Consider the following 16,205-nt stretch of genomic DNA (forward strand, 5'->3'; position numbering starts at 1 on the left):
CTGAACGAGTATTATAAGGGGTCAAAGGCTGAGTTATGGGCTCGCCTGATTTACTAGCTTCTTGGAGTTCCGTTTCCAAGTCAATATTTGATCTTACAAGCTGTTTCATCTTACACGGATGCTTGCAAGTGGGGCATAAATTCGAAGTTTTTAAACACTCTGTAATACACTTATTGTGAAATCTGTGCTTCCAAGGCGACGAAGCAACTGCTTCGTTTTCATTAAAAGTTTCTTGACAAATGCCGCAAAATGGGCCATTTTCTTGCAAAGCTCGCGCAATACTTTCGTGACTGTGTCTAACACACATACTTAAATTTTTCTTTAATTAATTTAAATTATATAAATTTGGAATCCGCCATCATTATCCAATCCTATTGCCGTTTACAAAGTTGATTCGATCTGCACAAAAAATAGATTTCTATTAAATCTTAAACAAAAATTCCTATTGCCGATTTGTACTATTGATGATTTCCTAAACTGGTCATATACCGAAATACGCCAGTCATATGCTATTCCTGGTCCAGGTTCTTTTCACTCTAAACAAAGTTAAGGTCTAAGAATGCCTATTTTATAATATTGTAACTTTTCAACGACTCCATTGGTCAGTCAACCCGATATGACCGAGTTGCAACTGCAATTCCTAACGATAGCCTCAAACTACAAAGATCATAAAATTTGCATTCCTGCCTAGTCATACAAAGATACGTCATACGATGCTGTTGCCGCCAATAGTTTCTTCCGGTCGACTAATCCGAAAATTTTCGAATTACTATCGCGATTCACACAAGCAATCTACAACGGGCACCATTGCATTACGAGTCTGCATAACTAGCTTGAAAATAAAATTAATCTATATAACTGAATATGAATGGATGATAATGAGCAATAACATGTGTGTGGATACATTGGTGGTGTACATATCCGATTAGTAGTGGGGTTGTCCTATGTTTTATTCGGGCCTCATGATTCGGCTCCATTACTGTAGTGGTGTTTTAAATTATTCGAGTCCCACGGTTGGGCGCCATTTCTGTAGTAGTGAATAATTTAGAATTCGAGTCCCACGGTTGGGCGCCATTTCTGTAGAAATAAATAATTTAGAATTCGAGTCCCACGGTTGGGCGCCATTTCTGTAGTAATATACATGTGCACGTGCACGGATCATACAGAAAAAATATAAGTGCACTATCAGAAATTAAAAGGATGCAAAAGCCAAATAATAAACCAGATCGGGATACTATTAATTGTGCGGACGACTTCTCTGCAGATTAGCTAAAGGTGTTGTTCGCTAACCCCTTCAGTACCCACCCTACCTTGGCAAACTATTGGGTTTAATTGGTTGCCCTTAACAGACTCTTAAACGATCTTAGACGATTTGTAACGGCAGCATCGTCATGGATTCAGGCGACGGACTCCTCAAAGAATTAGTTTACGCAAACATTACGAAATTTCAAGTTATGGGTTTAATTCCAAACAAAAGGGTGTTCATGACTTAATTTTCTACAAAATAAAGATATGCAAAAAGATATAGCAAAATAAATTTAAATACGATAATTAGAGCAAATATAGATTCAAGAATTCATAGTAATTCAAAAGAGATTTGGGTTATGTGGCCGCGTGTGCCAGTTGGCAATGAAACAAATATTTATTATATATACATGTGTGTGTTAACTCACGATTTATCCAACGGTGCAATCTCTGGGCCCATCGATGCTGCAGGGATTTGCTGTATATTTTAGTTGTTAGAAAAATAAAATGCAACAAAGCCAATCTCAACGCATTACATACCCATTAGGTTTCCTACTAAGGAAAACTGATTTTACTTAACCAAATAGGGACTTAATTTTAATAATAATAAAAACTTTAAAGTTTCGTTACGTTACTTCAACTAATAATTTATTTAAATTTTCTTTTAGATCAGCAAAATTTACGTTAATAAAAGAGAAAAAAAAGTATGAAAGCCGTGGTGCAACGAAAAAAAATAGTATCCAAACCAAAGGGCTGTTACGCCATACATTGCGTACAGATGAAACAAGAAAAGGTAGCAGAACTACTACGAAGTATGCATATGCACAAAAATAACATTAAATAATAAAACAACACTATATTTTTATTCACTTTAGCCAAATATGTATATTACTGCCTTGTGCAGTCACTGTACTTCTTAATGATGATGTAATATGCACATGTTTCACAAATACACAAAATATATATATATATATATATATATATGAATATTATATGAATATGAATATATGAATATTAATATTCACGCTTTTCGGAACCACAGTATCAAATTAAATGAAAAAGCCTGTACCAAAAATTCAGTTTCCAAGCAAACGCAATGCATGCGAACGAATTCTAACGGATCTTTTCCATGCTCTCTTCTTTGCTTACGCTTTGCGTTCGCTGTGCGAAATGAGAGTAAGAACCGTACCAAGTGAAGACATGTGCGTAGTACGCAAGGGGGTTATTCATTTATTCTTGCAAACAAAAAATAATATTCTTTCCGAAATGCAATTAAAATTATTATTATTAAAGAGGACTACTACAATACGAAATATTAATCTTCAATACGAATACCTATTCGTATTTCTTTACACACATACATACATTAATTAAATGAATGCTTGGTAGAAAAGTAACTAAGTCCAGTCACGCGATCAATCGCCTTGAAAGGCGGATTACGTATTTCCCCTGTGATGCACTTGATTCACATTTTTTAATTCACGTACTTACTCAAGCCTGACTCATTGTTATAACAAAGCATGCGTATATTTTTTTTATACCATGTACTCAAAGGGTCAAAATATATATTAAAGTCGCCAAAATATATATGGGGCAAAATTAGGTTTTTCTTGACCATTCGTCCGTATTCACACTTGACTATAACAAATAAAGCCCTAGATATTTTTTTGTTATACTTTTGTTACAATCTGCGCAATTTTAATAATTTGAGACAAATCTAAGGTTTTTAAATTCAATATAAAGATTTATTTCAATAAGGACTCAGTTTGTGTTTGTGATTGGCTCATCCAATTTTTAATAATGCCTATTATTACTACTAGCACTATTACTACTAATATTTAATGCTTTTACATTTCTATCAGCATTCCAAATTTAATTAAATCATATAGAATATAGTCAAGTGGTGCATATTAACATTTTTCACCTTGTAAACAAATAAGTCGCAGCTGTAATTTGGTCGGATGAATCGTTTCTGTGCTTGCCATGCTGCATAATTGCATATACATACATTTGGTCCTATAAATTAAAATTACTTTGTGCATGGTATACCAAAGTCCACCCAACGACAAATTTCTTTGGTGCCGTCATGAACCTATAAAGGCGATGCACTATTTAAAACATTTTATTTCGGCTGAAACTATGAGATAGATTGCACATATCCATATTTGTAAATATTTTCACGATGAACATTGCGGTGAGTAATTGATCTACATTAAATATATTTCGTTTAAAAATAATAATATAATTTTACAGGTTTTGATTTTTGGAATGCTTTTTATACCCATAAATATTTTCGGCAAATCAACAGATCCTCGTTTGCATTCTATAAATAAGCAAACTGTGTCGAACACAGGCTTGGATAAATATAAAATGGATCTTGTAAAAGAAAAAAAAAATAGTTCGATCGACAACAATGTCAAACTCACACAATATTCAAAAAAAAAACCAAAAAGGAAAGTAATAAATGATCATGCCTTTACAAATGCAATTCCAAGCGAACATACATTTCCCTATTTCCCACGAAACCAACATGTAATTCCGTTTAATGATGTTCAATATCCTACATCAGAACGATTGGAAAGCTACGAGGATCCAGTGAGAGCAAGGGAATCTAATAAGCATGAGCATCAAATAAAAAGCGTAAAAGTTAAAATAAAGCATCATCACCACCATCATCATCACAACCATATAAAGGAAGTTATAAAAACTGTACCCAAACCTTACCCAGTTGAGAAAATTGTGCATATACCATTTGAAAGAATAGTCGAGAAAATTGTTCATGTCCCCAAAATTCTTAATGTAACGCTGGAAAAAGTAGTGCATGTACCCGTAGAGAAAATAGTGGAAAAAATAATACATATTCCGAAACCTGTTCACATTCCAAAACCTTATTTAATTGAGAAAATGGTTGAAAAAGTAGTTCATGTGCCGAAACCTTTTCCAGTATTAAGAACTGTACCTTACCCAGTAGAAATTAAAGTAGCAGCACAAGAAAAACTGCCTATACCGTTTAAAATGAAAGCTGAGAGAAAACTTATAGGTTATTTTAATACAAAGGAACCCATTAAGCTTAAAACATTTGGTCAAAAAAATAATAATCAAACAGATGATTTTAAGTTGAATATTGAAGTGGAAAATGCTTCAAACAAAAAACAATATCCTGTGATTTTACCATCGGATTACATTCACAATAAAATAAGTCAGTATTCACAGGCAACAGATCCAACAAAAACTGAGAACTTATCAAAAATTGCTCGGCCAGAGTATAAATACTTCGGGTTACTTAAAAATAGTATACCTATCGAACAATCTACATCTGAAAGTGAAACCATTCATGTAAAGCTATTACGCGCTAATGGAAATTTTAGATTTCATGTCGTAGATACTCCAATCAATAATTCTGACACAGTCGACAATTTAGAATTTCAAAACCGAAATTCTACACACCATTTTAATGGCATCCCTTTGTCTGTACCCATTCAATTAGTTCCCTTACAACCAAAGAAATACCAAAGCTCTATAGGATTCGAGTTAGACGCCTCAGATAGTTCATAATTATTAATTATAATTATGGTAGGAAATATATATATATTTTGTTAACCAATCAATTTAATTTTGAGTTCACAGATAGCACATAATGAATGAGTTTACTTATGTTAAGCAAATATTATATAAATAATATATGTATATGTACATATGTATAATAAGTCTTGGTTTTAAATAGAACCACTATAGCTCCAATAAATAAAATTTATATATCATGTATTTTGCTAACAAATCACAATTTTTAATCACTTCACTGTTTTGTTTGTAATAAAATGTACCAATATGGTATCGTGTCAAAAATAACCCATGTAGAGACACTTGTTTCGAAATTCACACAAATAGGTTCATCTGGCTTGTTCTGGAATCGACTTTAGCTAAAAATTCTGTAAATATTTAGCGACATTCAGCCGTATTCTAGCCTTCAACCGGACCGACTGAGGGGTGTAACCGTCTATCGCACGATACGTATCGCGTGGAAAAATACACATTTAATATATAAACTACAGTAATCTGTGAACTAAGGATACATTTTTTATTAAAGAAATAAATTACTATAAGCACATTTCAGGTATAGGAGGTTGTAATAAGAGCCGTGGACCCTAAAAGGTTCATGGAAGGCATGGTAGAACAACAACGCCTTAGAGCTTAAGGAATCAACGGATATACACGTAGATGAACGTGGTACTGTTAGATAAACCTGAATAACTCAAGCGACCCTATTTAACCATTTAAAAGCTTCTGCTTAAAAATAACACCAAGCATAATCAAAAGAAGTCTACTAGAATACGATGGCAATAATAAAAGCAAGAACAGCATTTCAACGGTATGCTGCGATTCATATTGAGGTGACCAAATGCAAGATCCATACTCTAAGATAGGACGGAAAAGCGAGGTAGAACAAATTTTTGTTGTGTGTGTTTTATCCAACTCATTTGACCATATTTTAACCCTCTAAGGTATAAGAGTTCTTCTATGCACTTATTATATTTATACCCTTGCAGAGGGTATTATAAAATTGGTCAGATGTTTGTAACGCACAGAAGGAGACGTTTCCGACCCCATAAAGTATATATATTCTTGATCAGCATGAGAAGCTGAGTTGATATAGCCATGTCCGTCTGTCCGCCTGTCCGTCCGTCCGTCCGTCCGTCCGTCTGTGCGTTTGCGTTTTACTCAGCCGTCTTAAGAGCTATCGGGCTGAAATTTTTTTTCGGTGTTTTTTATTAAAAAAAATAAAGTATGAAAACCATCAGGATCGGACCACTATATCATATAGCTCTAAAAGAACTAGAAGAAACATTTTCATAAAATTGGAGTATGCTATGAAAGTTACATATGTGATAATATTGGAAATAAAACCCCAGATCCCAAAATTTGAATGTGATCGGATAAATATAACACAAGTTACAGTCAATAAAATAATCGGCTTTGCCGGCAGCGCTGCTTGATGTCTACTACGTCTTTCGTCATCAACAGAGTATATGCATACACACACAGACGCAACGCTACATAAACTGTATGTGTATGCGTGCGTTGCTTTGGGAATGAGGGAAGAAGAAAAACAAATAGTAAAATAGAGAGTAAAATTGTTTTGGTTGTATATTGATGAATTGAGTTGCAGAAAACAAATTTTGAACATGTAAAATTATTATTACCAAGGACTGCAAGGGTATATAAACTTCGGCATAGCCGATGTTAGCTTCTTTGATATTTATACCCTTGCAAAAAGGGTATATTAATTTTGGTCAGAAGTGTGCAACGCATAGAAAGAATCATTTCCGACCATATAAAGTATATATATTCTTGATCAGCACGACGAGACGAGTTCAAATAGCCATGTCCGTCCGTCCGCCCGTCCGTCTGTCCGTCCGTCTGTCCGTCCGTCTGGATCAACGCAAACTCCTCCTAGACCGTTGGAGCTACAGAGCTGAAATTTGCATGTAGACTTCTATATATACTGCAGGCGTTGTATATCTCGGATTCAGCCGGATCGGATCACTATATCATATAGCTCCCATACAAATGGCAAAGTCACGAACAGTGACTTTTCTTAATAACTTCGTTATTTTCTGAGCTATTGTCATGAAATTTAATATTGGTGAGTTAATTACACATATAAACGATTATGCCAAATTTGATCAAGATCGAGTGACTATATCATATAGCTCCCATAGGAACGATCGGTGGAAAACAGTGACTTTTGTCATAACTTCGTTACTTTTCACGCGATTGCTTTCAAATTAAACAGTTGTTAGTTTAATATCTCTATTAATGACTGTGCCAAATTTGATAAGGATAGGGTAACTATATCATATAGCTCCTATAGGAACGATCGGTGGAAAACAGTGACTTTGATCAATATTTTCGTTATTTTCTATGTAGGCCGTTCTTTCGCAAACATTAGCCTTTTTAGCTTAAACGTTTTTCCACTTTCCAGGTAAGGAAAGAGTTACCAAAAAAATTGCAAGGGTATACAAACTTTGACGCGGTCGAAGTTAGAGCTTTTATTACCATTTAAAATTGTTTGACTGTTAAGAATACTCGGCAAAACAATTGTACAAAATTTGTGAGCGCTCCGAAGCTTTTAAAGGTACTTTTATTAACTTATGTTCGAGTCATCTGTTACTTCGCGCGTAAAATTTCATCTACCGCATATTGTCGTTTGATTTGCTTATCAAAGTAAATATATTGAACCTATTGAACTCAAAACTTTTTTCGTGGAAGATAAGACAATTTACTATTAGCATGAAGCCTTTTAAAGGCCAATATGTGGAAGCATTTGTTGCTGTTGAAGCTATTTCAGAACTACTTGCGCTTTCTTTGGAGATTTTTATTTATATTGTAAACATTAAGAATATTTTAAATAAGCCCGCTCTTCGTCTCAGTGAATTTCCCTGATAACCGAATTTGGTCACACTAAAAGGGTATAATACACTAGGGCGGGGTACGGGCACACTCTCTCAAAAATAGGCAATAAGACCACATGTGCAATTAATAAAAGCAGAAATAAAATCCGAAAATCAAAAGACAATCCCAAGGGATTAATTAATGAAAATAATAGAGAGTTTACAAATCAGGTGTGGAGTTTGCCCTAAAGAAAGTATTTTTATGAAATACACCGAGATCATTAAATTAAACAAAACCGCATTGTTTGAGTTGCTAGCGGCCAAGGAAGTACCTTGCGATAGAGAAGCGTCAATTTACCAATTGCGAACATTGGTAAAAGCAGTCATGGCACAGAATCAGTCTGGAGAGAGTGATGTACCCGAAGAGCAGGCAGTCAGCCCAGCAGTGTCTGCAAATGTGCTTGCCGGACAACTTGTGGATGTTGGTCCGGAGCCACTTATTGAGCAGCGCGGCTTGGGAAACATTGAGCAGCCAAGTACACCGGATCAAGTGGCTAACCAGTTGCTGACGATGTCTCGTGAGACCTCTGTAGGGCCAGACGCGAACGTGCATGTTCGTGAAAGCGCACAAGCGAGCGAATCCGACGATTTGGCTTCGATTCTTAGTAGCATCGAATTGTATACAGCACGTAAAAACCTGGTGGAGCTAAAAACACGTGTTATGGAGCTGGAGGAGAACTTAAGCAGACCGGAATATAATTGCCGCATGAACTTGAAGGATGTCGAAACTACTGTACCTAAATTCTCTGGTGATGGTGATCTGTCCATTCACGTATGGATTCGTGAGCTGGAGAAAGCGGCAAGAGTGTATGTACTGAGTGATGCCCAATGTTGGTCGTTGGGTAACCGACTGCTGGAGGGATCGGCTAAAGCATACATGACATATGAAAAGACTACAACCTGGAACGAGCTGAAGGATGCCCTTGTGAACGTATTTGGCTTACAAATGGCAAACTACGAGATTGCTAACCAGATGAGGAAGCGTCCGATTGGCAAAGGAGAGTCACTCTTGCAGTATTTCATCATTATGCGAAATATTGCACAGCAGGGCAATTTTGAAGACACCGATGTGGTCAAATACATTGTTGACGGACTACAAGATCGAACCGGATTGTCAGCTCCTTTGTATTATTCTACTTCTCTGAGCGAATTGCGAGAGAAGATGATGCGTTTTCAGACAGTTCAGACACCAGCCAAAAACTACGTTCCTCAGGCTCGTCAGACTTCAGTCCGTGCGTGGGCCATTACGCCTGCTACAAAGAAGAAGAGATGTTTCAATTGCCGCCAGATTGGTCACTTAATGTTTGACTGTCCACGCCCGGAGAGACCAAAAGGAAGTTGTTATCGGTGCTTCAAAGTGGGCCATCAATACCGGAATTGTCCAATGCGAACCCAGATTGCCGCCATGAGCGCTAGTGAAGACCCGGACACCATTGATGATAAGTCATTTATTCAATTAGTAAGCTTAAGAATGTCTTGTAAAGGGGGATGCACTGATGTTAATAATATTTCTGCTCTATTAGATTCCGGAAGCCCAGTAAGTTTTGCCAGTAGAGCGTTGATGCCGCATTTAGATTGCGATAAATTAGTCAAAAGTTCTTTTCATGGACTGAGCGGTGGCTCTATTCTGTCTTTTGGAACAGTCAAATGTTTAGTTCTGTTTTGCAAAAAATATTATGAAATTCAATTTTTAGTTATTCCCAAAAATATTATGCCGACGCAAGTACTTCTTGGTAGAGACGCCTTAAATAAAATAGGTCTTAAGTTCTCATTAATTGAAAATGTAAGAAAGTATGAAAAGAATCCCTGTTTACTAAATATCCTAAGCATAATACCATTAGTACTAATACCACTAATCTAGATAATAATTGTAATAACCCTAATGTAAACACGAATGCATCCCCGTTTCGAGAATGGCTAACAGAGTTGCAAACTGTTTGTGCAACGCTGTCAGATACCGGGAATACTACTGTTGGCAGTGAATTTGGATTAGGCGCGATGCGTGAGTGCCGAGACATTGTGCATGAGCATTACATTGACCGATTTTCAATTAATTACGGGTTGCCTAAATATATGATGAGAATATGTCTGACAGATACAACACCATTTCATAGTAGTCCTAGAAGGTTATCGTATTATGAAAGAGAAATCGTTTCTAAAACGGTTAGTGAGTTGTTAGCCAATAATGTAATCCGACCAAGCAACTCTCCCTATGCGTCCGCCATCGTCCTAGTGCGAAAAAAGGATGGCAATATACGAATGTGCGTTGATTATCGAGGTTTAAATAAGAAGACTGTGAGGGATAATTTTCCATTGCCTTTGATAGAAGATTGCCTAGAATACCTGGAGAGCAAGACCGTTTTCTCCGTCATAGATTTGAAAAGTGGCTTTTACCATGTAGGCATGGAAGAGGATTCAATTAAATACACAGCATTCGTTACACCCGATGGACAGTTCGAATATCTGAGAATGCCTTTTGGTCTAAAGAACGGACCAGCTGTATTTCAGAGATTTATATCGAACATACTTAGTGATATGATTAGAGATCGAGAACTTGTAGTATATATGGACGACATTATTCTTGCCACCCGCACCGTAGATCAGCATCTTAAGTTGTTAGCAAAACTGTTAGATCGTTTTATTCAGTACAATTTAGAGCTCAATTTGAAGAAAAGCATTTTCCTACAGAAGAGCATAGATTATTTAGGATATGAAGTCAGTGAAAAGGGAATTTTACCAAATAATACACATTTAAAAGCTATTCAAGAATACCCAGAACCACTTAACAGCAAAGCGTTACACTCGTGCTTAGGCTTATTCTCTTATTTTCGCAAATTTGTTCCGAATTTCTCCCGCATAGCTAAACCGTTAACTGAGTTGCTTAAACAAGGTGGTCCATTTCCGATGAGCAAAACCGCTAAAAATGTATTTCTTACATTAAGATCCGCCTTATCCAGTCCGCCCGTATTAGCTATCTTTAACCCTAACTACGAAACTGAGTTGCATACTGACGCCAGTTCAAATGGCTTTGGTGCCTCTTTGATGCATAGATAGACTGATGGCAAAATGCATACAGTCTCATATTATTCCCGAAAGGCGACAGCCGCCGAATCCCGTTATCACAGTTTTGAACTTGAAACTTCGGCCATAATATATACCGTGCGCCGACTTCGCGTTTATTTAGAACACAGACCATTTTTGATCGTTACCGATTGTAATTCATTGGTCCAAACCTTGAGTAAAATATCAATAAATCCCCGCATTGCGCGGTGGTCGTTGGAATTGGAAAACTTTGATTATACCATTGCTCATAGACCCGGTTCAAACATGGGCCATGTAGACGCATTAAGTCGGCAAACCGAGTTGTTAGAGAATATTGTAGAAGGTGATTTTGATCCTTGCGATTTATTAGTGAAGAGAGACCAGAATGCCCCAATTGAACCTTGTGAAGCGTATATTACTTTTGAGGAAAGTTGCGTTAAACCGTGTGAGCCTGGTGGAGATTTGACCAAGCTGTGTGCCATTCAAGATGAAAGTTGCGTTGAACCATGTGAGTTCGTTAAACTGAATGAGTTTGAAAGCGATTTAATGGAACCGTGTGTCGCCTCAGAGAAAAATGCGTTTAGTAGAGATTCGATTGGACCGTATGCCGTTCTAGAATAGAGTTGTTCCGAACCGTGTGAATTAGAAGAATTATTTAAAACCGTTTGAGATAAAACCGTGTGTTCCTTTAGGGAAAATTAGTTCAAAACCGTTTGAGACAAAACCGTGTGAGATAGACCCGTTTGAGACAAAACCGTGTGAGATAGACCTGTTTGAGACAAAACCGTGTGAGATAGACCCTTGTGAGAAAAACCCGTGTGAGATAAAACCGTGTGAGATAGACCCGTGTGAGAAAAACCCGTGTACGATAGACCCGTGTGAGATAAACCCGTGTAAAATAAAACCATGTGCTCCTTTAGGGAAGAATTATTTAGAACCGTTTGGGACAAACCCGTGTGTTCATTTAGCGAAGAGTTGTTTCAGACCGTGTGAGCTATGTTTAGAAAGAAGTCGGTTAAAACTGGTTAAGAATAAACCTTGCGTTTCTTTAAATGAAAGTTCAGTTGATCTGAGATTGAGTAACCAAATCGAAAGAAGTGACCAGCTCGATCGAAATGAGTCGGCAAACCTGGTGTAGTGGGTGCGTCTCCGCAAGATGTTGATTTATTATTGCAGTCAGAACAAATAAGAGATCCGGATATCCGTAAACTAAGAGAAAATTTAGAAAAAGGCAATGATGTTGGATTTGAGTTAATAGATGGTATAGTGTACAAACGAAATGCTAAGGAAAGACTGTGTTTGTATGCACCGGCTCGCATGCAAGGGGAACTAATAAGAAGGTGTCACGAGAAACTAGGTCACTTAGGCGTTGGAAATGTGTAAACAATTTGAAAGAAAAGTACTGGTTCCCGTTAATGAATGCAAAGGTTGAGTCGTTTATAAAAGATTGTCTGCCGTGTATTCTACATAGTGTTCCAAAAACTATGCATAATAGAACCTTGCATAGTATTCCGAAAAGTCCGATTCCATTTGATACTATCCATGTTGACCACTTAGGTCCCTTACCGAGTGTTACATCAAAAAGAAAGCACCTTTTGGTAGTGATTTAATCGTGTGGAGTTCGTTATTAATAACTCAATGCAGTGTAGTACCAGTAAAACTCCGTCAATGTTGTTGTTTTGTTGCGATCAGCGAGGCCCCTTAGTAGACGATTTAACCGAGTATATTGACGAGAAATTTAGTTCAGAAAACCCCTGTAACCTTGAGGCCACTAGGCAAGAGGCAAGTGCGAAAATTAAATTATCGCAGGAGCGCAATGAAAAGCGGTACGCCTTAAGGCATAAGGCAGCTTTATCCTATCGAGTCAATGATTTTGTTGCCATTCGCAATGTTGATGTCACTCCTGGGTCGTGCAAAAAGTTCGCTCCTAAGTACTCCTAAGGTCCTTATAAGATAAATCGAGTTCTTCCAAATGACCGTTACGAAGTCACTGATATTGACGATTGTCAACTTACTCAATTGCCCTACAATAGTATCTTAGAATCAGCCCGACTCAAACCGTGGATGCATGCGTGTGATAAAACTGTGAGCTTCTGTTTGTAATAAGTATTTGATAAGCAGTATTTGTATATGTATATTGTATGTTGTATGTTATATTGTATGATCGAGGTCGATCAAATGTCAGGATTGGCCGAATGTAAACATTAAGAATATTTTAAATAAGCCCGCTCTTCGTCTCAGTGAATTTCCCCGATAACCGAATTTAATCACACTAAAAGGGTATAATACACTAAGGCGGGGTACGGGCACACTCTCTCAAAAATAGGCAATAAGACCACATGTGCAATTAATAAAAGCAGAAATAAAATCCGAAAATAAAAAGACAATCCCAAGCGATTAATTAATGAAAATAATAGAGAGTTTACAATATCTTGATTTTTTATACCCTTGAAAAAAGGGTATATTAATTTTGGTCAAAAGTGTGCAACGCATAGAAAGAAGCATCTCCGACAAGTCACGAATAGTGACTTTTCTTAATAACTTCGTTATTTTCTGAGCTATTGTAGAAATTTAATATTTGTGAGTTTATTACACTTATAAACGACTGTGCCAAATTTGATCACGATCAGGTGACTATATCATAGGAACGATCGGTTGAAAACAGTGACTTTTATCAATAACTACATGAAGCGATTGGTTTAAAATTAAACATTTGTTAGTTTAATATATCTGTAAATGACTGTGCTGAATTTGATAAAAATCGTGTGACAATAGCTACCATAGGAATGATTGGTCGAAAACAGTGACTTTGATTTATAACTTCGTTATTTCCTATGACAAGATTGTGGGCCGTTCTTTCGCAAACATAAGTCTTTTTAGATATAACGTTTTTCCACTTTGATGGCCATAGATAAGAAAACAGTTACAAAAAAATTGCTAGGGTATACAAATTTTGACGCGGTCGAAAATAGCCCCGGCCCTCTTGTCTTTTATTCTAAAATAGGTATCGAATCAATCAGAGAGGAACAATATCTGGACGTTGACGCGTACAATGCGAAGTACGTTTAAGTGTCCCATACGTCACCAGGACATAGCCTGTTTCGCGTTGAAAAATACATATAAAACGGACCAACAGTTAAAGTATGATAATTACTAGCTAAGTGTGCTAAAATAGAGGTTTTCACAAGAGAAAGAGAGGCATCTGATCTGATTACGAGATACAGAAGATTGTAATTAGAACATAGGACTCGAAAAGGTTCATGCAAAGAATAGTTAGAACTACAGTGTTTTAAGAATAGAGGAATAACATTTCTAGTAGGTCTACGGGGTACAGATAGGTTTAACTGGTTCAATAGCTCAGGAGAGTCTATTTCACCTATTAAAAGTTTGTGAATAAAGTGCCACCAAGCATTACTCAACGATTAATTAAAGAAGGAAGATTGATTAAAAGAAGCCTACTGGAGTATTTATGGCAAATTGACATTGCGATCCCAATTTAGACCGCGAAGAGCGAAAAGCAGAAATTGCTTTTGAACAGATTCAATTCTACTTTGGTGAGTCTCATATTGAGGTGACCATATGCAAGATCCGTACTCTAAGATAGGACGGATTAATAAGTATACAGAATTTTTGTTGTGTACGGATCGACAAACTCTTTTGACCATCGTTTCTCAAATCTAAGAACATTCATAGCTTTACTAACTGTAGCAGAAATATGAGCATTAAAAGTTAATTTATGGTCCATAAGAACACCTATATTGATAATATCTCACCGCTCTAAGGCAGTGTCGTTAATATAATAAGTTTCTAAGTATGAAGTGCATCTATAAAAATACATAACTTTATATTTAGAGCCGTTGAGATTTAATAGGTTGGTTTCACACCAACTCTGAAGATCATTAAGGTCGGATTGAAGCAGGCAAGAAGACGATATGTCTTTAAAACTGAGGTAAAGCTTAACATAATCCACGTACATAAGCACACGAGAATGTGTCACTACCTATGGAAGATCATTTATAAAAAGAGTAAATATCAATGGACCCAAATGACTACCCTGAGGTACTCCAGAGGTCACTTGGATGGTCTTAGAAAATGAAGACTTAAAGAGGACCTTTGGGGACGCTTTGAAAGATATTGAAGAATCCAATTAAGCAAAAGGTTGGGGATGCCAAGTGCGTTCAACTTGTATAAAAGAAGAGTATGATTAACAGAGTCAAAGGCCTTGCTGAAGTCAGTATAAATGACGTCAGTTTGCACGGCAGTCTTGAATCCTTTGATCAAATGAGGTGTAAATTCTAATAGGTTAGTAGTTGTGGATCTACGTTTTAAACCCATATTGGGATGACAAAATAATTGAGCTACAAAAATGCTGCAATTGAGATATTAGTATTTGCTTAAATGATTTGGGTACGGCAGACAATTTAGAACTACCCCTATAATTGGAGGCTTCGGACTTTTTCCCCTTTTTATGAAGAGGAATAATATATGATTCCTTCCAGATAAACGGGAAGGCGGAAGATGTGACGGACAGTATAAACAACTTAAGTATTGGCTTACATAGGGCCTCTGCACAAACCTTAATACGCAGCCTGGTATTCCGTCAGGGCCAGGTGCATATAGTCGTATATCCAACATCAATACCCAATAACTTATATACATCCGTTTCTTATAAACACTTGGACACTTGCAATAACAATTGTCCCCCTCAAAATCAAAGCGCGTGAACGCTAACTCATAATTAAAGCACAGGCCAATAAAATCCGTTTTATTCATAAACAATTGAACACTTGCAATAATAATTGACCAATTAAATCGCATCAATATCGACCAACGGCAACGGCACTTCGGAAACAATTCGACTCGTGCTAGTCCACATGTCAAAAGTACTCTTTAAAAAATGTTTTTTGACAATAAAAAAATTTATATTTTCTTTATGGATTTAATGTGTAATGCGTTATTTGCTAACAAACTTTAAAGCTGGTTATAATGCATTAAATAATAATTTTACATTACCTTTATGACCTAATTATAATGCGCTTACAATTTTTTCGAAACATTTCAATCTACTTATTTTAGCTAAACAGTTTTTATAGTGTAAAGCAAGAAAACGTTTCGTACTTCGTGTTTGTTGACACACACACAAATGCAAAGTCTCATTTATGATTGTATGCGTGCCTACTCCTGCTTTGGAAAGACCAGATATTTAATTGGCGCTGTCGGTAGGATCGGTAAAAGTGAACTTGTTATTCTATCCGTGTGACACATAGAATTATTATCCGTGTGTTACATAGAATTAGTGAATATTTGCTATAAAACTCCGATCCGACATCAAGTACTTACGGGAACGCTCAAAAGACTACAACAGTGAAAAATATTTACGCCAACTGTGCGCGGAAATATCATCAACTGTGTGTTACAACCATAAACTCCAATTGTGGAACAAAAACGCCAAATTTTGTGCGAACA

The 16,205-nt window shown here is 36.6% G+C and overlaps 1 protein-coding gene across 1 annotated transcript; it reads left to right on the plus strand.

Moving 5' to 3' along the window:
* The first annotated feature begins 3,390 nt into the window (after positions 1-3,390).
* On the plus strand, positions 3,391-4,905 carry LOC26529467. The gene is made up of 2 exons (XM_047012957.1): positions 3,391-3,439; positions 3,499-4,905. Exons 1-2 carry the CDS (start codon positions 3,428-3,430, stop codon positions 4,798-4,800), a joined length of 1,314 nt encoding a protein of 437 aa, XP_046868913.1. The 5' UTR covers positions 3,391-3,427; the 3' UTR covers positions 4,801-4,905.
* The last annotated feature ends 11,300 nt before the right edge of the window (positions 4,906-16,205 follow it).

Source organism: Drosophila willistoni, unplaced genomic scaffold, assembly GCF_018902025.1.
Source record: "Drosophila willistoni isolate 14030-0811.24 unplaced genomic scaffold, UCI_dwil_1.1 Seg485, whole genome shotgun sequence".
In the NCBI taxonomy this organism is placed as follows: domain Eukaryota; kingdom Metazoa; phylum Arthropoda; class Insecta; order Diptera; family Drosophilidae; genus Drosophila; species Drosophila willistoni.